This window comes from Coregonus lavaretus, assembly GCF_964263955.1.
Source record: "Coregonus lavaretus genome assembly, contig: SUPER_35_unloc_1, whole genome shotgun sequence".
Classification (NCBI taxonomy): Eukaryota; Metazoa; Chordata; class Actinopteri; order Salmoniformes; family Salmonidae; genus Coregonus; species Coregonus lavaretus.
In genome coordinates, this window is record NW_028167181.1 from 6,406,909 (window position 1) to 6,434,126 (window position 27,218).

At 45.1% G+C, this 27,218-nt stretch overlaps 1 protein-coding gene across 1 annotated transcript in view; it reads right to left on the bottom strand.

The window, feature by feature from the left end:
• Positions 1-6,533, bottom strand: part of cxxc4 (CXXC finger 4) — a gene marked incomplete at both ends in the record, with an annotated part of 104,338 nt that extends 97,805 nt beyond the window's left edge. Inside the window, one exon of the mRNA XM_084188650.1 lies at positions 5,670-6,533. Within this exon, the coding sequence (XP_084044776.1) occupies positions 5,670-6,533 (864 nt within the window). The remainder of the gene's footprint in view (positions 1-5,669) is intronic.
• Positions 6,534-27,218: the final 20,685 nt, after the last annotated feature.

Here is a 27,218-nt window from a genome sequence, read left to right on the forward strand (position 1 = left end):
TAAGATATTACTTGAAATGTCTGAGGAATTGTCCCCTTGTCTCTCAAGCAGGCTAGGAAGACATGCTCTGGTTGTTGATATCTTGCAGTAAACGTGAGCCTTATAACATCTTGTGTACACGTCTCAGATGTATTGAATCAATCTAATGGGATAATATTTATTTGTTGGCAAGATAGTAAAGAGGAGCTAAGAGTGTACGATAGATTACACATTTGTCAAGTAAAGTGAAGAACTAGCAGAGAAACTGTGAATAAAGGACAATGTAGCAGACAGTCGGCCTCCAAATTTGTTTGACGTAAAAGGACATGCTATAGGTCTGTATCAAGAACTACAATCTAAATGGTGTCTTAGTGCCTCACCCTGTATTGAATATAAAGATGCTGTTGAACATTTCTCTGGTCTATGACATCACAAAGCACTTTGATACACCAACTCATTCGGGGGGGAAAGAGTCATGCACAATGGCTTACTTCTCAGTGCACAACACAGCAGCCATCTTTAAAACGATCAATCCAACCATCCATAATTACAGTTTATCGTTGTCTTAAGTCATGTATTTGTATGAATTTGTAAAGATCGCTCAATGAGGAATAGTAGCTTTAGCACGTGGGGTAATAGAGAAACTCATTCCCTCTGACAGCCCCTAGCGATGTTTCAATAATTCATGGTGCATTTAAGCTGCATCTCTCTCACACTTTTAAACTGTTTATGAATACAACCTCCTCCGAATTGGGCTGGTAGAGAAATGGATCCACATTACTCCTGGTCTCTGAGTCCTTCCCTAAATCAACTATACTGTAACCGTATGATAGCGCTCTACAAATTAAGTAGTAAAACTGAAGTAAAAGCAAGAAAGAAATGACACTTCACTTGAAAGGTACCCTCATAAAGACTTCATAACACATTCAGAACCAGTACTGTATGTGTTCAGAAGCAGGACATAAGCATTTCGGACACACTCATTAACGGTATGATTCACAACCCCGGTGAGACCTGGCCTGCAGTGCCAGTGCAACAATAACATTGTGTGTAATTGTAAGATGCAGGGCTCCCTTGCGAAAGAGGCCTTGGTCTCAATGGGACTCCCTGTTGAAATAAAGAGGCGTGTAGGTTTCTCAGACTACAGCTTGAACCCTGGAGCCACGGGGTCCACACCAGGCAGTTAGCTGCTGGGGAAATGTTAGGTTGGATGAGATGCCTCCTCTACGCCACACTAATCCATTATGGGGTCAGAGAGACAGAGACAGAGAGACACAGAGAGAGAGGGAGACAGAGACAGAGAAATAGAGAGAGAGAGAGAGAGAGAGAGAGAGAGAGAGAGAGAGAGAGAGAGAGAGAGAGAGAGAGAGAGAGAGAGAGAGAGAGAGAGACACAGAGAGAGAGAGACAGAGAAATAGAGAGAGAGAGAGACAGAGAGAGACACACACAGAGAGAGAGACACACAGAGAGAGAGAGAGAGACACAGAGAGAGAGAGAGAGACACAGAGAGAGAGAGAGAGAGAGAGAGAGAGAGAGAGAGAGAGACACAGAGAGAGAGAGAGAGACAGAGAAATAGAGAGAGAGAGAGAGAGAGACAGAGAGAAGCACACAGAGAGAGAGAGAGAGAGAGAGAGAGAGAGAGAGAGAGAGAGAGAGAGAGAGAGAGACAGATTGAGAATGAGAGATTGATTTAGAAAGAGAGAGAAAAGCAGACAGACTGCTGCAGAACAGAACAGCACAGCAGTGACACGGGGCAATCCTCCAGGGTCTTGCATTAGTGCGCTAAATTAAAGGGGGTATTAGATTAAATTGGCTCTCCGATTTCAGGGGTGTGAGTAAAATTCTGATTTGCATTTATCCACCGCTACTTAAGATATAATTAGTTCAGGGTGATTCCCATGTGGAAAACACTGACAACCAAATCTAACTGGCTTCTGCTGCTAGCTTATCGTCGCTTCCTCCCTTCTTAGGTGAGAGGTACAAGCTGCTAATGTTTATGTGTGTGTGTGTGTGTGGGGGGAGGGGGTGGGGGACTGTGAGTGTGCTTTTGTGTGTATGTGACAATGTGTGACTGTGTGTGTGAGTGACTGTGTGTATGTGACTGTGTGTGTGTGTGAGTGACTGTGTGTGTATGTGACTGTGTGTGTGTGTGTCTGTGTGTGACTGTGTGTGTGTGTGCGTGCGTGCTTGTGACTGTGCGTGCGTGTGTGACTGTGCGTGCATGCGTGTGTGACTGTGCGTGCGTGCGTGACTGTGTGTGTGGGCTGAAAAGTCTATGCAAGCTCGCTCGAGTGCCGCTCATTTTCCCACACGTTTGAGTCTCAACATGGAACCACGCACGATTGTTCACAGCACACGAGATAATGTGGTGAAAATGACTGAATCTGAACATATCAAAAATGTATCCAAATCAAGTGTGTATGGAACTAACTTCACACCTTCTACGATGCCTTTGAACCCAACACACACACAGCCTCCTCGGTACAACCTGATTCTATAATTACAGGTACCGAGACTAAAATAATCATTACCGTTACCAGTAGAAGAGGAACCCCATAATCTGAATGACAGAACTCACAACTCAAATACCTATTTCTCTTTCAAAAGCAAGTTTGGATTCGTTTTTGTTTTTCTTCACACCCTCCCTTCCGTCCATGGTAATTCCAACGTCTTAGTTGGCAAATTGATGTTTTGCTCGAACCCAGTCAAACCAGCCATTAGGCATGAAAGGCCTTCTTCCTGAACACCTGTTTGAGAACACCTGTTAGGACCTGGGATGTGGAGTCAACATCAAATGAGCCTCTATGGTTCACCTGTAACCCCCAGCATTTAACGACGTCCTGCAGTCATTTTTTAACTTTTCCTTTTGAAAAGCGAAATAGTGTTTTTTAGACAACTGTAAACTTCAAGGAGTAGGGAATTCAAAGAGTTGGTCTGATGGTGACTGTGATGTCATCAGCCTCCCCCTTGCTTGAGGAACAATAGAGAACAAAAAAGGAGAGCCCCCCCCCACCCCCCCCCAGGACCACCTATTGAGATGTGCCGTTTGTTAAGTGAAACGGGTGTTAAATGAGGTGAAAAGGAGACTGGAGTAGGACTTTAAAAGCCACAACAGCCAGGTTTCAGAGGGCGCTACAGAGAGAATGTGTCTCTTGTGGTTAAAGGAGTTATATGACGTAAAGCTGATGTTGATGTACTGGTAATCAAGCCAAGTATCAATAACACTAACCTGGTCCCAGGCTGTATAGCCAACGCCTAAGGTCTTTGTCAACAGATCAGGGACCAGTCTAGGAAAACACGGACCTACCTGTAACACGGGTAACAAGGATTGTGTGGTTTAATGAGGTAGGAAAGTGATCAATATTTTATCACATGCACCATACAGTCAACACTGAATCTAAGCTTGATGAAGTCATTGCACTCTAGAAATATGGGAAAAAACACTTAACCTTTGACTAAATTGAATACACTATAAATTAATCAAAATATGACACCTTCAAATGGGGGGACTAGATACATAAAGTGCTTTCATTTCTAAAATGGTAAAACAGATATGAAAATACCCGCAAATAAAAGGTGACATTATGTACTGTTCCCTCATAAAATATTTGATCTCAAATCCAAAATACTGGAGTACAGAGCCAAATTCAAATGTTTAGCTTCACTGTCCAAATAAATATGTCGAGGAGTGTATGCGTGTACCATACAGTCAAAACTGAATCCAAAATTGTAGGTAAACAAAAACAAACTAAAAACTTCCATAGTGTACCTTTAACATAGAAACCATTAAACCACAACCCTTTAGACGGACCTAGAAGTCAGTTCAGGACAATATCATGGCTAATTCCATGATAATATTCAGTCTGAAGCATGGAACCATCAAATATTCTCACTTTCTTATATACGGTCTGTTGGAACCAAACAAAATCCTGAACAAATTGGTCGTATGATGAATCAATAATACAAATATGTGCTGGGCCATGCCTTCACTAGATCCACAACATGCATCCATCTGCGTATTCACTCAGATCCTGTGCATTATTTAGGAGTTATGAATCAATGTTTCCATTGTTTTCTATAAGGTAGAAAGAAGCATCAAGTCCAGCAATTCGGCAATAAGAAAACCCTAAGCTGAAAATGGATCTCCAGTCTAACAACACACTTCAACACCATTGTCTCAAGGCTTTAAAAGTCCTTCTTTAACCTGTCTCCTCCCCTTCATCTACACTGATTGAAGTGGATTTAACAAGTGATCATAGCTTTCACCTGGTCAGCCTATGTCATGGAAAGAGCAGGTGTTCCTAATGTTTTGTACACTCAGTGTGTGTCTGTATCTCCAAAGGAACAACAAGCTTTCAACACATTCATAGATACGACCAAGTTCAGAACAATTTACTGGGAAAAAAAAGTAGACCAAGACTAATAAACTCTGAAGGGAGAAGTACTGTACACAAAGTTATTCACCATTAAACCAAGTGCTATTATATTAGGACCCCTTAAACTCAGCTCTACCTACCACTTAACTATTGAACCAATCACTGGTCCATACTGGCCTATTGCACCATAGTGTGTTGTGGTGGTCTACCACAATATAAGCCTGTGTTGTGTCAGAGGAAGTCAGAACCAGAAACATTTTACAACTATCTGTATTCCACCACAGTCCTTTCTAAACTATATGTCAGGTGCCAAATAAATCAATGTAAATATAGCAATTTAAAAAACACCCCTGCCCTCTCAATGTAGAGGGCCCTGAAACAAAGTATCTCGCTAGCTGTCAATTATGTTTGTCCATTTTCTTCCTTTACTTCCTTGGTCTAAAAACCAAACACACATCCACACTAGTTTTTACAGCACCATCCCATTACTGTAAGTGCATTGCCTAAAAAACGTCCAGACATCTTTGCATCACAATTGTTTTCTAGTGCCCACCATTACCGAAGGCAAGTATGTGCAAAGTATCACCCCCTAAAAGATCGATCCACATTCGGTTATAATGGCCTCAAATAGAATAGAAAATGATTTCACCTCAAAAACCCGCTATCCTCAATCAATTCCTATAGGATCAGGCGAACAGAATGTGTCTGGGTGGTTCTTATTTCATTACACCCCTCCCTCCGTATTAAACTAGAGGAGTGTTATGAGACGGACGCCATCAGCGGGCCCTGCCATCACCCTCACGGTGGTCGGCCCTGTCGGCCCTGGTGCTTTGTGGGTAATCGATCCTCGCCATCCAGAGACGGTCTCCGTAATTGGTTAAAATGACCGGGGTGCAGAGAGGGGATGACTCTCTCACCCCCTCTCGCTCTCTCTGCTGAAAACCATTTCCCAGCTCTGGCTTGGAGCAGAGCCAAGCCCGGGGTTGTTCGGCTGCGTTCCAGCCCTAGCCTGACTGGCAGCAATTACGGGGTGTCTGAGCCAAGCTCAGCTTGCTGCTCCGCACAAACACCCCTAATTACTGCCAATTAGGCTAGGCGGGTAGTCAGATTGGAGAAGCCGGGGGGATGTTCAGGCATGGGTGGGCATGGAAACAATTTTCAAGAGCTTAGAAAACGTGACTGGATGAAAAGGTTAATACTTTGGAGTGCGGGGAGGGAGGAAGGTGGAAGGAGGGGAGGGGAGAGAAGGATAGAGGGATACTAACAAAAGAAAGGAAAGGGGGGGGGGGTGAAAGCCTGGTTCTATTTTCTCACCTCCAGCGACGAGCCGGGTTTCTTTTTCAGCTCCTCACATTTCCTGAACTTGCAGATCTGGTGGCCCGTCTTACGGTTCCGACAACTGCTGCACACGCCGCAGTTGATTAGCCGCCTGCAGGGCGCGCACACCCCACACCGTTTCCTTTTCTTCTTCGCAGGGTTCCCGCCGGATGCCGAGGAATTATTCTGTGGGCAGTCTGCCAGATTGGCAATTTGAAACGCACTGTCTGTAACGGCTGCCGAGGCTGCGGGGGAGTGAAGGGCTGTCATGACGATGACCCCGGGAGGTAATGAGATGCCCCCTAAAGCTGGAATGGCGGAAAAAGTTCCGACACGTTCCTGGAGATTCATTATCTCTGCTTCGCCGGCGCCGCATTTCAGCTTGTTCATGCATTCTCCTGCTAAAGGTCTGCAGTGTTCGGGGGATAAGCTAGAGAGGAAATTATTATTTGCCATTTGCTGTAGCGTTTCTGGCGGCGCGCCATGCTTCCCCGGCCTCTGGGAGTCATTCCTGTGCATGCTGGTCCTATTAGGGTTTATTGTCGCCGATTTCCTCCCCCAGAGCATGGCGTTATCGCAGTTCCACGGGGACATGCCGATCCGGGCGCTGGGGAAAATGGGCGTCGTGATGCGGGCGATCTTGGCCGTCTGGCCGAACGCGCCGTTGGTTTTGTAAAAGTTTGCAAAAGAGCGGTACCGTTCCATCTCGGCGTTATAATCCAAAAGCTGGCTTAATCCACCATCCTGGAGGTTCTGCAAGTTCTGCAGGTTCTGAAGGTTCTGAAGGTTATCCTTTTGTAAGAGGGACAAGTCTGCGTTCTGTCCGTTCTCAATGCAGAGAGCATTGTTTATATTAGACATGGCTGGAGGACGGTTGAGCAGGGTTCACTGGGGAAGAGTCTGGGGTCGCCGTCAACGGTGGCCTTCGTCAAACTAGAAGCTGCTGGTTACCACCAACAATATGTTACCATCCTGCTTCTGTCTCCTCCAGTACTAGAACACAAAGAACAAACAATTACAGATACAACAGGAAAACAACATCCTCAGCCTAATCAATTTCCATTCCCTCTCTCCTCAAGTTTTTGCCTGAGATGAAAGTTGATAAAAGACGTCTGACGAATCAGCTGGCATGTCGTTAATTTTCTTCTTTCAGACTATATTATAATGAAACGTATCTCAAACTATTCCGAGCACATCCATATCTGTTGACAATAACATGATAGCTGTGACACACCAACATGTCATAATGGAATACAGGAATTAGCATGCTGGAGAAGACAGAGCTAGCTCCGTGTCAGAGAGACTTTCAAGAGATGTTTAATGCGGTTGTCAAAGGATTCCTGGATATTTTGAAATAAGTCTTATCAATTATGTATTTGATGGTATATTCTGGCAATGGATAAACAAATATATCTATCTATATCTATATCTATATATATATATAAATGAGACCAGTCACTCAAATAATATAAGCACAATATTCAGCCAAAAAGTCTCATCCATGCTCACTGATATAGCAAACTCCTCTGGAACATCAACAGAAAACAAACCTATTTTCCAAATCCCTGATGTTATCCTGATGCTATACAGTCCCCAAAACATTATGCACATAGTACACCTCACGACAGACAACGTTTTACATTCTTTTCACCACCACTGATGTTATTCTAATGCTATACAGTCTCTTCCATGTAAACCCACTGCCGTTCGGTCTCTTAATAGCAACTGGTATTCATTCATGGATCCCAGGTTCTATTACATTAACTCAATGACAGCAGAGAGAGACCACCACTGGTGAATTTCAATCCAACCCATGAAGCCACAGACAGACCTCCACTGACAACCATAGTGTCAACTGCCTTAGGGGGGAGACTCCATTTCCTCTCTCCCCTCCCTCCCTCTCTCCTCCCCCTCAGTCTGCCTGGAATTGGTTTCCACTGATAAAAGCCCCATTAGACACATCTCTCTCTCTCCCTCCCTCCATTAACTTTTTCAGGCTCTTTCTTTCTCTGTTTAATTGCCAAAGCCGATCCATTGCGGGGAAACACTAAAGCATTTCCAGTCATTTCCATGGTACAACCCAACAGCTAGCTCCCAAAATGAATGATACATATCCACACTGGAACGGTGGAGCCACAGAGAGAGAACATATTGGGTGGCCTTACAGCACAGCCAGAATAGTAAATCACATGCCCAATCTCAATACAATTACCCAGAAAGTAGTATTTTTGCTTATATCTGCTCTACCACAAAATGAAATGAAATTGCTGAATTATGAAATCCATGCCAAATAATGGATTAACCCTTTTTGTTTTATTAATATTCAACTTGAGGACAAAGCACTAATTTAGATCCTTTTTATAATAATAAAAAATATATATATATTAAACAAATATGAATAGTAACTGTTTGAATACAATGACATAGCCTACCTGATCATTTGAAGCCAATATTATCCATACAAATGCATTATATATATGGTAGGTGGAAACAAAAAAAATCCTGGTGTGCCATCCCAAAAGCACCCCACCACCACCAGTAAACAAAACCGTCCATGCCTCAATGATCGGCCCTGCTCGTAGTCATTATTACTTAATCAATTCACCCCAGGAGCAAAATACGCAGCCCAAAGGCAATCAAGTCACAGCTATCGATTCTCAACCTGTAAACAAACTTTAGAGACAGAAATGTTCGATACTTAGAGAGAGAGAGAGAGAGAGAGAGAGAGAGAGAGAGAGAGAGAGAGAGTGAGAAAGAGAAAGAGGACCACAGTACTGTACGTCCGATGACGACTGACGAGCTATTGTGTGGCTGCCTGCCTGCTGTGGCTGCCATTAATTATCGCTAGTCTGGTCTGTCCGAGACACTCGGAGACCAAAGGTCATGCAGAGACAATCCGTAGAGGGGTCTGGACAGTGCAAATAAACCATAACAATTAATCCGACAGCGCCTGGATCACTTTACCGCCAGCTTTAGCCGACGTAAATCGGGGGGCAGTCTGGGAGAAAAGCATGCAAAATATCATGACGCTGCCTGGACTGAGGAAAATGGAAGAGCATCACCTACCTACCAGGTTCCTGGCGAGAAGAGATTCCAGACGCCTAGCAGTCTGCTGCCAACACAGAGCGGCACATTACGGCAAGGCGCGATGGAGAAAAAAATAACGCGAGGATGTGGGAAGAGCACAGGCACACACTGAAAAACTGCGCTCAAATTAAAAGGAGCATTTTTACAGACTTATTTTCCTGGCTTGAGAAAAGTAGAAAAAATGGCAAACTCCAAGTGATAGCCTATCGAGCTTTTAGTGGAAAAAAAACCAACGGTTTATTATTATAAAACCATGGCGCCGTAGGAGGGAAAAAACGGTGCGTTTTAGGTGTTTCCTCTGCTTGGTCCGAGGTGTATCGTGTGTGGCTGCCTAGTGTTAGCTCGGTCCTGTCTCTGTGTGTGGCTGATTGGTGCTGAGGTGAGGAAGCTAGGATGTGGACACCTACTGATCATTGGTTAGAAATTACTATAGAAACACGAGGAGCACTCGGGAGGGGCTGGTTTAGGGCCAATGACTGTGGCTTAGGGCGCTCTGCCGGGAAATAACTCTGGGAAGCTGCGTCTTAACCTTTTGTCGTTCCCATTCTCTCCTCTTCTATTTCATTCGGACACGCGAGGCGTTTAGAGGGTTGTCATTTACAGTATGCGTCTTTTAATAGGGATTTGCGCTTCGCGTGAGGGAAATCTTGTCAAATTAATTGGAATTGAGCGGTCCAGTGATGAAGATAAAATGCCTCCTACCCAGGGTGTTTTTTTTCCTCTCTCCCCCCCTCCATTAGAACGACCGCCATAATTACGAAGACCTGCGCGTGCCACGGCGGGGATTCATCACGATTAGGCTATAAATCCTTCCCGATGGCCACAAATGCGTGGCTCCCGCGCGGGGTAGAAACACATGGATGCACGGCACATTTATTCTATGTGCCCATGTGGGATGCACTCCATTCACAATGTTATGGAATATAATTTCTGGCTAATGCACGTGAAATATGGTCATGTAATGAAATTATGGCGCCAATCAATTACCGAGCCAATCATTCAACCAACACAGATTAGGCCTATAGATTTGCAATTGGTGATGTAGAATAGCCAAAAATTATTAAACATCGCTCTTAAACTCAAGGGATAAGATAATACAGTTCATGAATACACTATTCATGAAAAGTGTCAACACAATGCGATTTCAATAGATCTGGGCTATTTGCCCAAATAGAAGAAGTTCATCCCAATTTGACCGAAATGTACCTTTAGTTATAATTAGTGACAAAGCTGGCAGATAACTTGTTAATTTAAAATGTCTTGGGGGAAAAAACTGAAATAAGTAGCCTATTTTAAAACGGCAAACTTTAAAGTAAAAATGGCTGGTGGTCCTCTGTAGCTCAGCTGGTAGAGCACGGCGCTTGTAACGCCAGGGTAGTGGGTTCGATCCCCAGGACCACCCATACACAAAAATGTTTGCACGCATGACTGTAAGTCGCTTTGGATAAAAGCGTCTGCTAAGTGGCATATTATTATTATTATTAAAACAATGGCTCCCAAACCGACAGCAACACACACACCCCTGATTACAAATGACAGGCACCTGTGTGGCAATTAGCCACTCCCGCCAATCAGCCAAGACAGTGAGCGGCTCAATTAACAGAACGCCTGGAGCTATCTGGCACGTTCAAAACAACTAGGAACTCGAAGAATACGAGGTCAAATCATGATGTCAGTGATCTTCAGGTCGGAAAGTCGCTCTAGAAAGAGGCCCGAGTTCCCGTGTTCCCGATTTGGAATTTTGAGTTGGATGACCATTCAAATCGATTTCTCCCAGTCAGAGCTAATTTTTTCCAGAGTTCCCAGTTGTTTTGAACGCTGGGATGTCGGAGATTTCTGAGTTCCCAGTTGTTTTGAATGTGGCAATAGTAAGCACTGATTATGGAGAATGATTGAATGGGTAAATTACGTACATAATTGTATACACATGCTTCATAATGATCTATAGTTTTAAAAAGTCAAACAAATTAAATACTCTTTAAAAATATTAATTGATTCCATTGAAAAGGACTCCCCTTCACAGTTATATGCTATATATACAAAAGTATGTGGACACCCCTTGAAATGAGTGGATTCGGCTATTTCAGCCACACCAGTTCCTCATATTTCTACCCTGCTAGAGCTGCCCGGTCAACTGTAAGTGCTATTATTGTGAAGTGTAAACTTCTAGGAGCATCAACGGCTCAGCCGCGAAGTGGTAGGCTACACAAGCTCAGAGAACGGGACCGCCGAGTGCTGAAGCGCATAGCTCGTCTGTCCTCGGTTGCAACACTCAACACCGAGTTCCAAACTGCCTCTGGAACAACATCAGCACAAGAACTGTTAGTCGGGAGCTTCATGAAATGGGTTTCCATGGCTGAGCAGCCACACGCAAGCCTAAGATCACCATGTGCAATGCCAAGCGTCGGCTGGAGTGCTGTAAAGCTCACCGCCATTGGACTCTGGAGCAGTGGAAACGTGTTCTCTGGAGTGATGAATCATGCTTCACCATCTGGCAGTCCGACGGACAAATCTGGGTTTGGCGGATGCCAGGAGAACGCTACCTGCCCCAATGCATAGTGCCAACTGTAAAGTTTGGTGGAAGAGGAATAATGGTCTGTGGCTGTTTTTTTATGGTTTGGGCTAGGCCCCTTAGTTCCAGTGAAGGGAAACCTTAACGCTAAAGCATACAATGACATTCTAGACAATTCTGTGCTTCCAACTTTGTTGCAACAGTTTGGGGAAGGCTCTTTCCTGTTTCATCATGACAGTGCCCCCATGCACAAAGCGAGGTCCATACAGAAATTGTTTGTCGAGATTGGTGTTGAAGAAGTTGACTGGCCTGCAGAGCCCTGACCTCAACCCCATCGAACACCTTTGGGATGAATTGGAAAGCCGACTGCGAGCCAGGCCTAATTGCCCAACATCAGTGCCCGACCTCACTAATGATCTTGTGGCTGAATGGAAGCAAGTCGCAGCTGCAATGTTCGAACATCTAGAATATCTTCCCAGAAGAGTGGAGGCTGTTATAGCAAAGGGGGTACCAACTCCATATTAATGCCCATGATTTTGAAATGAGATGTTCAACGAGCATGTGTCCACATACTTTTGGTTATGTTGTGTACCAAAAAACTGTCAAAAAATACATTGGCCCATGTTAATGAAGCGTCTCAGAGGAGGAGTGCTAATCTAAGATCAGTTTTTCCTTTTAGATCATAATGAATACGATTGTATGGACAGGGTGGATCTGATCCTAGATCATCACTCCTGAATATGTTGTCTGCTGAGCCGGTGGGATGCCAGTGTGGCCTCTTCTATAAAAGGTGACAGGTACTAATGGTTTGCCATTATTTAATTTATAGTGTTGGCACTCGCCAGTGTAAGGGACAAGCCAAATTGGCATTTCATTTAACAAGACCTATCTCTCAGTTTGTAGTTTGATTTAGAAATAGACTAATAATATCTCAGGTAACACTTTACATTAAGTTGATTTATATTTGTGTAGTAGGCTAATGCTGTAATTACACTAAACTGACAACATTGTATTGATGGCATAGCCGTTGCCTTTAGCCTATACAGAAAACCATGCAACCTATTCTCAAAATAATCTTTAGATGATACATATATTAACGTTGCCAAGTCATGCATCCTACTATGAGCTTACATTTCGAAGAGATCTCCCCCCCCCCCCCCATGAACTATTACTAACAGAAACCACAGCAGTCGTTGTCATTAGAGACAGTGAAACCATGTGGTGGTTAGCTATAACTCCTCAACATTACCTGTATACTCTTATTTCTGCCTCGAATTAGGGCTGGATTCAATCCATATTGCCGAAGTATCGTGGAAGATAAGCGGTACAATTAAAAGGTAATTTCTGATTGAGCCGGCATATGCAGTGTTTACCGTGATTGAATGCATTCTCCGAGACTGCGGGAACATTGCCATTAATTGTCAATCACGCTATAAAGCGGATCTTCAGTGTTATGGATTGAATAGAGCCCTTAGTCCTTTTGGAAGCATTTCTTGGTAAACCGTTCTATTACTTGTATACTATCAGTATCAGCCACTGCACATTTGCACATCACATCTGTGTCTACGTAGCCTAACCATCACCGACTGAAAATCATTTCATCTTACGAGCGTCCACATCCCCCTGGGGAAATCTGCCTAGGTGGTCCTAACCTCTGTCTTGCTAAGCCACACAGGGCATTAGGAAGCAGGGTCCCGACTGGGGCGGCTGGGTCTCTAGGCTAGTTGTGGGAGGAATGGGCCCCATGTGGCAGGCCTTTGTTCCTGGCCGTGTGCCCCAGAATCCACCCCCACACACACACACACCCTCCTCCTCCTCCTCCAGGGTTTTAAGTGAACTCCAAGGAGTAATTAATAACGGCGATGCCAGATTTAAGTGTAGCCAGCGTTTAGTCGATGGGAATAGGATCCAGGAGGAGTAAGGTCATGGTATGTGAGACACGGGCGGCTGGGCCAGGGGGCTGGGGGTGTGAAGGTGAGACATGGGTGGCTGGGCCAGGGGGCTGGGGGTGTGAAGGTGAGACATGAGTGGCTGGGCCAGGGGGCTGGGTGTGTGGAGGTGAGACACGGGCGGCTGGGCCACGGGGCTGGGGGTGTGGAGGTGAGACAAGGCGGGCGGCTGGGCCATGTGGGCTGGGGGTGTGGAGGTGCAGTGGTGTGTATCCATTGATCGTCTACTTGCTCTCCTTGTCTCCTCCACCTGATCTGGGAGTGTGTGTGTATGAGAGAGAAAGAGAGAAAGCATCATCTTTCTTGTTCTCCAAGTCCTCATATCTGTTGTCACAGCCCCTTTAACTGTTGTCAGAGTCCCTTTAACTGTTGTCAGAGCCCCTTTAACTGTTACAAACATTTATCTTAATGGCAATTAAACAAAATCATCAAACTATGGACATAAATTACACTCCAGGTTAAACAATACATGTGAAATTATTCCCAATATCAGTTATACAGGATATTTGTTCATAATATTGGAAAATTAATTATATAGAAATAGAATGGCACAGTCTTCTCATTGGAGCTGATGAGCTCATCCAGTTTGCCTGTTATGGACACTAGCATCCCTCTGAGCCCCCTAGAGCATGAGGAGAGAGAGAGGGGGGAGATAGAAAGAGGGGGGAGAGAGAGAGGGATGAGACAGAGAAAGTGTAGAGTAAAAAGATAGAGAGAGAGAATGTGAGAGAGAGAGAATGTGAGCGAGAGAGAATGTGAGGGAGAGAGAGAGAATGTGTGAGAGAGAGAGAGAGAATGTGAGAGCGAGAGAGAGAATGTGAGAGAGAGAGAGAGAGAGAGAGCGACTGACTGCAGGCAGGGAAGGGAATAAACAGTGTGAGGAGATTATGGCACGGCAGTGGCGTCGGCAGTGATGCGCCTCCTCAGCACGCCAGCGACCTTGGCTGGTGTTTATTTAGAAACCTGCCTCATTTCCTCCCCCTCCTCCCGTCCTCCTCCTCTCTGAGGTAATGTATAGCGCTGTCTCACCTCACGCACATTAGCCCTCCATCTGTGGCAACATGATGCAGATCAGCTGTATTCACCCTGGCTATCTCTCTCTGATATACTGGGGCACACAAGCACGCGTGCACACACACACACACACACACACACACACACACACACACACACACACACACACACACACAGCTCTACCATTGCTGGTTAATTGGAGTGTACAGAGCATGCAGCTTTGCTGACAGTGACACCGTGACCAGACCAACTATGACTCCTGGCACGTGGGCTGTGTCTCAATCCAGAGGCAGCATTTTAAGATACCTTGGAAATGGGACTTAAAAAATTGCTATTTATACTGCCTCAAAAGACATCATCCTTGTGAGTGAGTAGGTGCTCCCTCTGTGTAGATGAGATATTTGGACAATATCTGTTACATGCTTACTGTCATCTGATCCAAATGTCACTAAACTAGTATTATGCAACAGTTTACCTGTCTATCCTTTACTAACATCAGTGTATTGAAATATCCTCACGCTAGGAGTTGTGCTATCACTTTACCCAATCCTTTTCTTACAAGTGCCAGCTGTTGGCATTTGGCATTGTATAGACATCCACCTCAAACCAAGACCCTCTCTCAAACAACAACGTCTGACTTCATTGAACAAGGGTCAGTGCTATCCAGGTTCCTTGGGACGTCCCTACTCTAAACATAACACTTACCTAACCCATACCATTTTACATTTCAACTTCAATGGGGTAGGGACGTCCCAAGGATCCCAACTAGCACGGACCATTAACTACAGTACCTTTGGAAAGTATTCAGACCCCTTGACTTTTTCCACATTCTGTTACGTTACAGCCTTATTCTAAAATTGATAAAATTGTTTCCCCCCCCTCATTCATCTACACACAATACCCCATAATGACAAAGCAAAAACAGGTTTTTAGAAAATTTTGCTAATTTATTAAAAAAGAAAAAAAGAAATATGACATTTACATAAGTATTCAGACCCTTTACTCAGTACTTTGTTGAAGCACCTTAGGCAGTGATTACAGCACCGAGTCTTCTTGGGTATGACGTTACAAGCTTGGCACACCTGTATTTGGGGAGTTTCTCCAAATATTGGTGGAGTGCTTTGGTGGAGTGCTTTAGAGATGGTTGTCCTTCTGGAAGGTTCTCCCATCTCCACAGAGGAACTCTAGAGCTCTGTCAGAGTGACCATCAGGTTCTTGGTCACCTCCCTGACCAAGGCCCTTCTCCCCCGATTGCTCAGTTTGGCCGGGCGGCCAGCTCTAGGAAGAGTCTTGGTGGTTCCAAACTTCTTCCATTTAAGAATGTTGGAGGCCACTGTGTTCTTGGGGACCTTCAATGCTGCATAAATATTTTGGTACCCTTCCCCAGATCTGTGCCTCGACACAGTCCTGTCTCGGAGCTCTACGGACAATTCCTTCGACCTCATGGCTTGGTTTTTGCTCTGACATACACTGTCAACTGTGGGACCTTATATAGACAGGTGTGTGCCTTTCCAAATCATGCCCAATCAATTTAATTTACCAAAGGCGGACTCCAATCAAATTGTACGAACATCTCAAGGATAATCAATGGAAACAGGATGTACCTGACCTCAATTTCGAGTCTCATAGCAAAGGGTCTGAATACTTATGTAAATAAGGTATTTCTGTTTTTAATTTTTTATAAATTTGCAAACAAATATTTAATCCATTTTAGAATAAGGCTGTTATGTAAAAAAGAAAATGTGGAAAAAGTCAAGGAGTCTGTCACGATCGTCGTAATGAGCGGACCAAGGCGCAGAGTGATAGGCGTACATCTTTTAATGAGTACTTATTTCAATACAACAAAACAACAAAACGATACGTGAAGTGGTCCTCTGTAGCTCAGCTGGTAGAGCACGGCGCTTGTAACGCCAAGGTAGTGGGTTCGATCCCCGGGACCACCCATACACAAAAAAAATAAAAAATTATGCACGCATGACTGTAAGTCGCTTTGGATAAAAGCGTCTGCTAAATGGCATATTATTATTATAAGTCAAAAGGTTCACCAACACAAACCTATACAGAACAAGATCCCACAAATGACAAGTGCCAAACAGGCTGCCTAAGTATGGTTCCCAATCAGAGACAACAAGCCACAGCTGCCTCTGATTGGGAACCACCCCGGCCAACATAGAAACACATGAACTAGAACAATAACATAGAACACTAAACATAGAAACTAACACCCTGGCTCAACATATAAGAGTCCCCAGAGCCAGGGCGTGACAGAGTCTGAATACTTTCCGAAGGCACTGAAAGTGACTGAAAGGCCTAAAGTGTCCCTCTTTGCAGTAGAACAGGGGCGTAATCATTAGTCCGAAACATTTTGCAACGGAAATTAGAGTTTCTATTTGACAAATTCAGCTAGATCCCTCCCTGTTTCGTTCCATTTGGTTCTGTTTGGTTCCTAGTGAACACACCGCATGAGAATGAGAGAGTGCTCTCGCTTTGCTTCTGTGCCAATATCAGCAAACACAGAGGCATCATGCTCATTTGAGGAAGCAGGTAGGAAAGCAGCCTGGGCAAATACAAGGACTTTGGAGACGCACTGCTAAGCCAACCAGTCACATTCAGAATGTGGCTCAGGACAAAGCTTCAAACATGTATATATGTTACACACCTTCTGCTCTCAGGAAGTATTTACACACAGTGTTTTCTTACTATCCACCACTATGTTATGTTTCACATCTGTACAGAAGTGTCTTTCTGTGCTCTGTCAGAGATGTGGAGGGATAGAGAGGCTGTGGTGTAGTGTGATGTCTGATGATTTAACCTGAAGTTCTGCTGCAGGTAGTTTAAGACAGGAAAGGCACTACCTGAACACTGGCCTATTTGTAAAGTGCATGGAAAGAAATATTTTGGTGAGAAGAGCAGTTCATCTCATGCTGTGCAAAAATTGACAATGTTTTACACTTAGGTAACAATAGAGTACTGTCAAAACATTTGATGTCCATCTGTGTCTGTCCATCATGTTATGTCATAAAGATGGACAGGCTAGCAATATTCCATCATGCTGTCCAACCAGACGTCGGGTCAACGGTGTCTTCCATAAAATGGAGAAAACAGATCATCATAAAAAGCCTGCCAAATAGATCAGGAAGAGGTTCAAAGAGAGGGTTGGAAATGTACACATAAAACGATATGAGTGCTCTACAGGCTGCAGGAGCCGAGACCCAAATATTCTGGATCAGTCAAAAAATTTAGCACACACACACTTTTACACACGCACACCTGCACACACACTGAATCATCATCTTACATCAACATCAAGCAACATGAATACAACTTTTGATTCCTCCCCGTCAGAACTTTCAACCATAACTAGCTTCTATTTATCTGACTGGATCCCTGCATCGAAGACTCAGACAGACGAGCATCCTCGGCTCTTTGACAAAGTCGACAATGGCAGACTCAGTATAATCGGTACCGAGCATAATGGTGAGAGAAAAAAAAAAAAGAATCAACGTAATAGAGGAAAACAGTCTAACGGCACCGCCACTACCATGAGTGGGCATCCGAGAGACGCAATTTACTGCCACTGCTGTAACCTGCATAGCATGTCTGAGCAGCAGTGTTCTCTGAGATGCAGTTCATCTCTGCACGTTGTCAGCTTCCGAGGTAGTGATGTAATTTTATTCACTGTTTTCTGTGGATTCAGATGCATCTGGGAGTTTGAGGTTGGGGACTTTATTGTGATATCGTCCCATTTTTTACGTAGGAAGTGAATGCAACTAGGCCTACACGCTAGAGGACTGCCAGTCATCATTTACTCATGGTTCGTGGTTGATGGAGAATCCCATCTAGAATTAGAGAGGACATTGTTGAAATGATTTAAAAGATAACAATTTCTAAAAAAGTGTCACTCTATTTGTTGGATTGAGTTTGTAGCAAAAGTGTAGAAGCCTTTGAGACCTTGTTGTCAGTCATAAACTAATCAACTAATTGCGAAAACATTACATTCAAATTGTGCTTATATTTCATTATTGCTGCAACTTACATATCACCTGTGTGTGTGTGTGTGTGTGTGTGTGTGTGTGTTGGGGGTTTTGGCCTGGGACTAGCATTAAAGAACAACATCAAACAGGTAGCTATCAACAGTAAATAAGTAATCATCTCCACGCATCCAAAAGTTCAAAAACACAAACATCTCAACTAGGCCAGCTGGGTGGAAACTGCACCTCTGGCTCTGAGGTGTCAGTCAGTCAGTCTGCATTGGTGAGAGTAGATGATCCACACACACCACCCTGTCATAGCACATACACACACACACACACATACACACTTCTCCCCTCAAAATCATAGATGGATGAAGCATCTCTGAAGCAGCCCAGACCATAAAACAAACATGGGCAAAATGAAGGAGAGACTCACTTGCTGCTCACGCTCACCGCCGCACATCACAGTGCTCTAATGAGAAGACCTCCCTCTCCCCTCTTTGGAGAGCGCCGGGCGAGGCGCGAGGCGAAGCGGGAATTAATTGTGAGGGGCGATGATGGCAAGCGAGGAGCAGATCATTACCACACGCCACGGGCAGAGCGGGGAACACCACGCTACCTCGCACAATTCCCATGATCCTACAGGAGGGATAGGATAGAGAGAGAGAGAGAGAGAGAGAGAGAGAGAGAGAAGGGGGGAGGAAGGGAAAGAGAGAGAGATATACTGAACAAAAATATAAATGCAACATGCAACAATTTCAAAGATTTGACTGTGTTACAGCTCATATAAGAAGATCAGTCAATTGAAATAAATTCATTAGGCCCTAATCTATGGATTTCACATGACTGGGAATACAGATATGCATCTGTTGGTCACAAATACTTTAAAAAAGGTAGGCCTGTGGAATGTTGTCCCACTCCTCTTCAATGGCTGTGCGAAGTTGCTGGTTATTTTGGCGGGAACTGGAACACGCTGTCGTACACGTCGATCCAGAGCATCCCAAACATGCTCAATGGGTGACATGTTTGGTGAGTATGTAGGCCATGGAAGAACTGGGACATTTTCAGCTTCCAGGATTTGTGTACAGATCCTTGCGACATGAGGCCATGCATTACCATGCTGAAACATGAGGTGATGCGGCGGATGAATTGCATAACAATGGGCCTCAAGATCTCGTCACAGTATCTCTGTGCATTCAAATTACCATCGATAAGATGCAATTATGTTTGTTGTCCATAGCTTATGCCTGTCCATACCATAACCCCACCACAACCATGGGGCACTCTGTTCACAACGTTGACATCAGCAAACCACTCGCCCACAGGATGCCACACACGCTGTCTGCCATCTGCCCAGTACAGTTGAAACCGGGATTCATCTGTGAACAGCACACTTCTCCAGCGTGCCAGTGGCTGTCGAAGGTGAGCATTTGCCCACTGAAGTCAGTTACGACGCGGAACTGCAGTCAGGTCAAGACCCTGGTGAGGACAACAAAAATGCAGATGAGATTCCCTGAGACAGTTTCTGACAGCTTGTGTAGAAATTCTTCAGTTGTGCAAATCCACAGTTTCATCAGCTGTCAGGGTGGCTGGTTTCAGAGGGTCCCCCAGGTGAAGAAGCCGGATGTGGGGGTCTTGGGCTGGTGTTGTTACACGTGGTCTTCGGTTGTGAGGCCGTTTGGACGTACTGCCAAATTCTCTAAAACGACATTGGAGGCAGCTTATGGTAGAGAAATTAGCATTAAATTCTCTGGCGACAGCTCTGGTGGACATTCATGCAGTCAGCATGCCAATTGCACTCTCCCTCAAAACTTGAGACATCTGTGGCATTGTGTTGAGTGACAAACTGCACATTTTAGAGTGGCCTTTTATTGTCCCCAGCACAAGGTGCACCTTTGTAATGATCGTGCTGTTCAGTCAGCTTCTTGATATGCCACACCTGTCAGGTGGATGGATTACCTTGGGAAAGGAGAAATGCTCACTAACAGGGATGTAAACAAATTTGTGCACATCATTTGAGAGTGATAAGCTTTTTGTGCATACAGAACATTTCTGAGATCTTTTATTTCAGCTCATGAAACATGGGACCAATACATGTTGCGTTTATATTTTTTGTTCAGTGTAGACAGAGAGAGCGAGATGAGGAGGTAAGCTCTCTCCTCTATGTGAGGGGAAATTAACGCTATCCTTTTTCAATGATGAAATGGAGATAGCAGTTATACCACACTGGGGCTACAGTACCAGGCATTAGGACTCCCTGTCTCTATACTCTCCTTTGGACATGGAGAGAAGGTCCTGGTGGTCCTGTTTTAGTGGTTCTGGGCTGCTTATGAAACTAAAGGAACAGACTATTAGATGAAGATGGATATGAGGCTGGATATTGGATTTGAACACTGTAATTACTACAGTAACAATATTATAATGTTTTAATTAATTGTTTTGCGGATGATGGAGATGTTAATACGCTATTAAGGACCACACACATGCACACGCACACATTTTTCTTGTGCGGTTGAGTTTGATGGACGACTCTTAAAAAACCTCTCAGTACGTGACATCAGGTTAAATACATTGGACACATTGCCCTCTGGTGGCGTTTTGACACATTACTATTACCTACACAACAGGAATACAGAGCAGTCCCTATTCCTTGTGTAATGGCAAAAAACAATCTACTATTGCCATGCGATGGAAATGCAATTGACTAATGTACAATGCAGCATGTTGTTACTAGTGTAGTAGCAGTGTTACTACATGCAGCATGTTGTTACTAGTGTAATAGCAGTGTTACTAAATGTGGCATGTTGTTACTAGTGTAATAGCAGTGTTACTACATACAGCATGTTGTTACTAGTGTAATAGCAGTGTTACTACTTACAAGTATGAGATCAACTTCATGTAAAGTGGTACTGATTCTCTAGATAGAAAATAGAGGGTAAACTTGAATGTGATACATGCCAGGTGGTGACTTATGCAGTATGTCAAGTATTATGGCAAATTAATAATATGACATTTAACAATATAAATGATATAAGCCTTACACTAGGGCTGTCCAACCCTCTTCCTGGAGATCTACTGTCCTGTGGGTTTTCAGTCCAACCCTCTTCCTGGAGATCTACGGTCCTGTGGGTTTTCAGTCCAACCCTCTTCCTGGAGATCTACTGTCCTGTGGGTTTTCAGGCCAACCCTCTTCCTGGAGATCTACTGTGCTGTAGGTTTTCAGTCCAACCCTCTTCCTGGAGATCTACTGTCCTGTAGGTTTTCAGTCCAACCCTCTTCCTGGAGACCTACGGTCCTGTAGGTTTTCAGTCCAACCCTCTTCCTGGAGATCTACGGTCCTGTGGGTTTTCAGTCCAACCCTCTTCCTGGAGATCTACGGTCCTGTGGGTTTTCAGTCCAACCCTCTTCCTGGAGATCTACCGTCCTGTGGGTTTTCAGTCCAACCCTCATTTAACACACCTGATTCTACTTATTAGCTGCTCAACAAGACCTTAACTAGCTGAATCAGATTCGCTCAATTAGGGTTGGACTGAAAACCTACAGGACAGTAGATCTCCAGGAAGAGGGTTGGACTGAAAACCTACAGGACAGTAGATCTCCAGGAAGAGGGTTGGACTGAAAACCTACAGGACCGTAGATCTCCAGGAAGAGGGTTGGACTGAAAACCTACAGGACAGTAGATCTCCAGGAAGAGTGTTGGGCAGCCCTGCTTCACACTGTACAGGAGCATAATGAACGTCCCACAGTAATTCATTTAATACAGGGGACATAGTGTTTCACACAGTATAAACACAAACTCAATTCAGGAGGACATTTGGCGAAAGTAGAAAGGTTGCCATTAGAAATTGAAAGTTTGTTCCATGTCCAACCAACGCACCTGCTGTTGTTAGCAACAAATGCAATTAAAATTTTAATTGGGACCTATCTGCTACCGCAAACCCAATAACACATGACTCAGCAAAGACAGGACACACAGACATATGGCGACTAAAATGGAATTCCTAAAATAATAACACTTTATTTCATATCAGATTTTTTTTTCTACAAACCCCGGTACATTTGGTTGATCATTACACCCCCAAAAAATGATAATTCCATTCAGCTTTTTTATATTTCATATTATTTCCGTCTTCTTAATACGAACCCCAGGTACATTTCGTTGAGCGTTAAAACAAAACCAAAAAGAAGAGAAAAGGAGGAGAGAAAAGAAGGGATGAGAGCCACACCTCTTTGATGGTGGGTTTAATGGCCCCATTCAGGGCTTTTCCTTTCTCAAGACAAGCCAATTAGAGCTTCTAATGAGACTGGTGCTGCTAGTCCCCGGCGGAGGGAGGCAGGGCCAGGCCCATTGCATTTGCACATGAAATCACTTAGGCCATGTCTCACTGAATAAAATATCCTTATGTTGGAGATCTCTCTCGGTTGGTCTCGCTTTCCGGTCTCTCTCTTTCTCTCTCTCTCTCTCTCTCTCTCTCTCGTAAAAATGCCCAACATTAGATGTGTAATCTGTTTGTTAAGCCAGGCGGTGGTAGCGTTCACGTCACGTGCCCTTGTCTTTGCCCACCTCGGCATAAAGGCATTAGGCTAAAACGTTCCCTCTTTGCCCACATTCTCGTTCCGAGCTGTCAGATGTTATATGTACTGGAAGAGGCTTCAATTTGGTGCTGAACCAAAGCAAGCATGCACATTTTTTGTAGAATGATAGATTATGGCATGGCATGCATTCACTGAGTCAGGAAGTAAACAATCAACATACTGTATGTTCTTGTATTATTTTATAATTGTAATATTTTTTCTCAAATTTGAGACTTCTCATGTCACATATTCATGTGGTGGGGTTAAAGTCAGTGTATTAGGCATTGCCATACCATGAATTTCTGCGAATACAAATAATCATAATTGATGCAAATGATAATTTGTGTGTTTGCGGATGAAGGAGGGGAGGGGAGGGGAGGGGGAGGTCACATGAGTGAGTGTGTGTATGCCTAACCACGCACCATTCTCCCCTGCAGTGCACACACACACAAACACACACACAAACACACACACAGACACACACACAGACACACACACACACAAACACACACACAGACACACACACAGACAGACACACACACAAACACACCCTCCAGTTGTGCCCTGCTTGCTTCTGCCTGACGGGGTTAAGTGCCGTGGCCCATGTTGGTTCAGCAGTCAGTTCGGGCTGGGGGGGGGGGGGGGACTGGTGAAAACAACATGCCCTGGAGCGTGTGTCGTGTCTTGTCGTGTGGGTGTGTGTCTTGCTGGGCCAGGCCTGTAGCAGGTGATGGGATGATTTCATGTCAGTGCTATCTGGAAAGACTGCCTCAGCTGTCATACACACGCTCGCACACAGACACTGACACTGACACACACGACACACCCAAACACACACTTACACACATACCAACACACACAACCCGACACAAACACACACACAACCCGACACACACACATTTTCCATTTTAGTCATTTAGCAGACGCTCTTATCCAGAGCGACTTACAGTTAGTGAGTGCATACAGTGAGGGAAAAAAGTATTTGATCCCCTGCTGAATTTGTACGTTTGCCCACTGACAAAGACATGATCAGTCTATAATTTTAATGGTAGGTTTATTTGAACAGTGAGAGACAGAATAACAACAAAAAAATCCAGTTTTCATACACACACACTGACATTGACACACACATACACACAACCCGACACACACACACACACACACACACACATACATACACACACACAACCCGACACACACACACACACGCACACGCACACACCAACATTGACACACACACACACACACACACACACACACACACACACACACACACATTGACATTGACACATACACACACACACACACACACACACACACACACACACACACACACACACACACACATAAGCTATAAGCAGACATCTGCCGTAACCGGCCAGCAGCTCAGCTCAACAGGCTGTTGCAGCAGACATTCCAGACGGACCAGCGTGTTGAGCAACACTAGACCACTCACTGTTATCACTCACACAGAGAGGGACTCTATTGTGTCTCTGTCTGGCCTGGGAACATTGGAAAGGTTTCTCAATAGTTTAAGGTTAATCAAAAGAGCAGAGTTCCACATATCAGAGTCATCATCACTAGGTATTGAACAGTAAATGTTTCATAATAGAATTCAATAAAATATAATTCCTATTTTCTAGGCTCATAGAAATACAATTAGATGAATAGGAATGTTCTTTCTAGGACTTACATTTCTATGGTCTAGCCTACCTATGAAGAGACCCAGTGATGGGGTTACAGACGTGTGACAGTGGTGGGTTTAGAACTGCCTGCTGTAGGGACAGTTGTTGGTGTGTGTGTGTGTGTGTGTGTGTGTGTGTGTGTGTGTGTGTGTGTGTGTGCAGCCTCCCTCCCCTGATCACCTGGCTGGGAATGTTGAATTAGGTTGTTGTTTGGTTGGTATGGGGTCCATGTAGACTACACAGGGCTGCCGTGAGGAGATGTTGGATTAATGTTGGGGCACAGACAGATGTCCTGGGCCAGCTGTCTGACTACTGCAGCACAGGGACACACTGTTTCCCTCTCTCTCTCTCTCTCTCGTCGGTTGAGATTTACACTCGCAGATACTGTCGAGCAGGGTTGCCCGCAGTGGATTTTATTTGGCCCTCCAAAGTTATTATTTCATTGTTGAATATAAAAGACTGTAAAAACACCAGCAAAGCAGCTCTAAGTGATTTTAATTTTGTAAAATTGTTTCAAAGTATTCCCACCCATAATAGAGAGATATTTGACCCTATATATTCTATGTGTATGTACTGTATGTGTGACATTTTAAATGTATGTAGTTCTGTCATTGAGCTGTTCTTGTCTATTAATGCTCTGTATTATGTCATGTTTCATGTTTTGTGTGGACCCCAGGAAGAGTAGCTGCTGCTTTCACAACAGCTAATGGGGATCCTAATAAAATACCAAAATATACCAAATATATGTGATCGTATGCAAATGTAAGCAAGGTTTGAAATGATTATGTTTTAGTCAAATATTATATCTGTTTGGGCTTCAAGGTCAATTTGTAGTCTACACATTTTTTTGTAATTATGTTCCGGCCCCCTGACCATCCGTTCATGAAAAAAATCGGCCCCTGGCTGAATCTAGTTGATGATACCTGACTCAACAAATCTGTCGTTTGGCCCTTGAGCAAGGCACTTAACCCTAATTTCTCCAGGGTCACCGTCATTAGTGGCTGATCATCTGGCCGTGATCCCACTCTCCGAGGGTATCTCAGGGGGAGTTGGATATGCAAAAACACATTTCCATTTCACACCTCACACCTGTACAGGTTACCCACTTGTACATACAGTGAAACAGGACTATATAAGTGTCAAGGGGTGCTGAAGGTGGGTGTGGTGCATGAATCAAGCGCAGGACGCAGAACCTCAGTCCAAAAGACTTTAGTGCAATATTCACGTAGAAAATAAGCACAATAAGCCCGAAGGCGAAATAACGGCGCACACAGGCGTCAAACAAACGGCGCACTAACATGTGCGAAAAACCTCTCCAAAACACTGGAGGGAAGTACGTAGCTCCAACATAAAACAGAAGAGCAATCACACACAAAGACAAACACACACAACGAGAACTAAATAGGACACTAACGAGGACTAACAAGACACAGGTGTACAACATCAAGACAAAACCAAACGAACATGAAACATAGATCGGTGGCAGCTAGTACTCCGGGGACGACGACCGCCGAAGCCTGCCCGAACCAGGAGGAGGAGCAGTCTCGGCCGAAACCGTGACAGTACCCCCCCCTTGACGCGCGGCTCCAGCCGTGCGCCGACCCCGGCCTCGGGGACGACCAGGAGGATGCGGAGCAGGGCGCGCGGGATGGTCCCGGTGGAACTCCGACAGGAGAGATGGGTCTAGGATGTCCCTCCGCGGCACCCAGCACCGCTCCTCCGGGCCGTACCCCTCCCACTCCACGAGATACTGGAGACCCCCCATCCGGCGTCTTGAGTCCAAAATGGACCGAACGGTGTACGCCGGAGCCCCCTCGATGTCCAGTGGGGGCGGAGGAGTCTCCCCTATCTCATTGTCCTGGAGTGGACCAGCTACCACCGGCCTGAGAAGAGACACATGGAACGAGGGGTTAATATTCTTATACTCAACAGGTAGATGTAACCTATAACACACCTCGTTCAATCTTCTCAGGACTTTAAAGGGCCCCACAAACCGCCGACCCAGCTTCCGGCAGGGCAGGCGGAGGGGTAGGTTTCTGGTAGAGAGCCAGACTCGATCTCCGGGTGCGTACACCGGCCCCTCACTGCGGTGGAGATCGGCGCTCGCCTTGTGACAAAGGACGGCCCGCTGCAGGTGGACGTGGGCAGCGTTCCACGTCTCTTCCGAGCGCCTCATCCAATCATCCACCGCAGGGGCCTCGATCTGGCGCTGCTGCCAAGGTGCCAGAACCGGCTGGTAACCTAACACACATTGGAAGGGGGTTAGGTTGGTAGAGGAGTGGCGGAGAGAGTTCTGGGCCATCTCGGCCCAGGGAATGTACCGTGCCCACTCCTCCGGCCGGCCCTGGCAATACGACCTCAGAAACCTACCCACATCCTGGTTGACACGTTCTACCTGCCCGTTACTCTCCGGGTGGTACCCTGAGGTAAGGCTAACCGAGACCCCCAAACGCTCCATGAACGCTCTCCAAACACGGGAGGTAAACTGGGGGCCTCGATCAGACACTATATCCTTGGGTACCCCGTAATGCCGGAAGACGTGGGTAAATAGGGCCTCAGCGGTCTGTAGGGCAGTAGGAAGACCCGACATAGGGAGAAGACGACAGGCCTTAGAGAACTGGTCCACAACGACCAGGATGGTGGTATTCCCCTGAGAGAGGGGAAGGTCTGTCACAAAATCCACCGAGAGGTGGGACCATGGTCGTTGTGGAACGGGCAGGGGTTGTAACTTACCCCTGGGCAGATGTCGG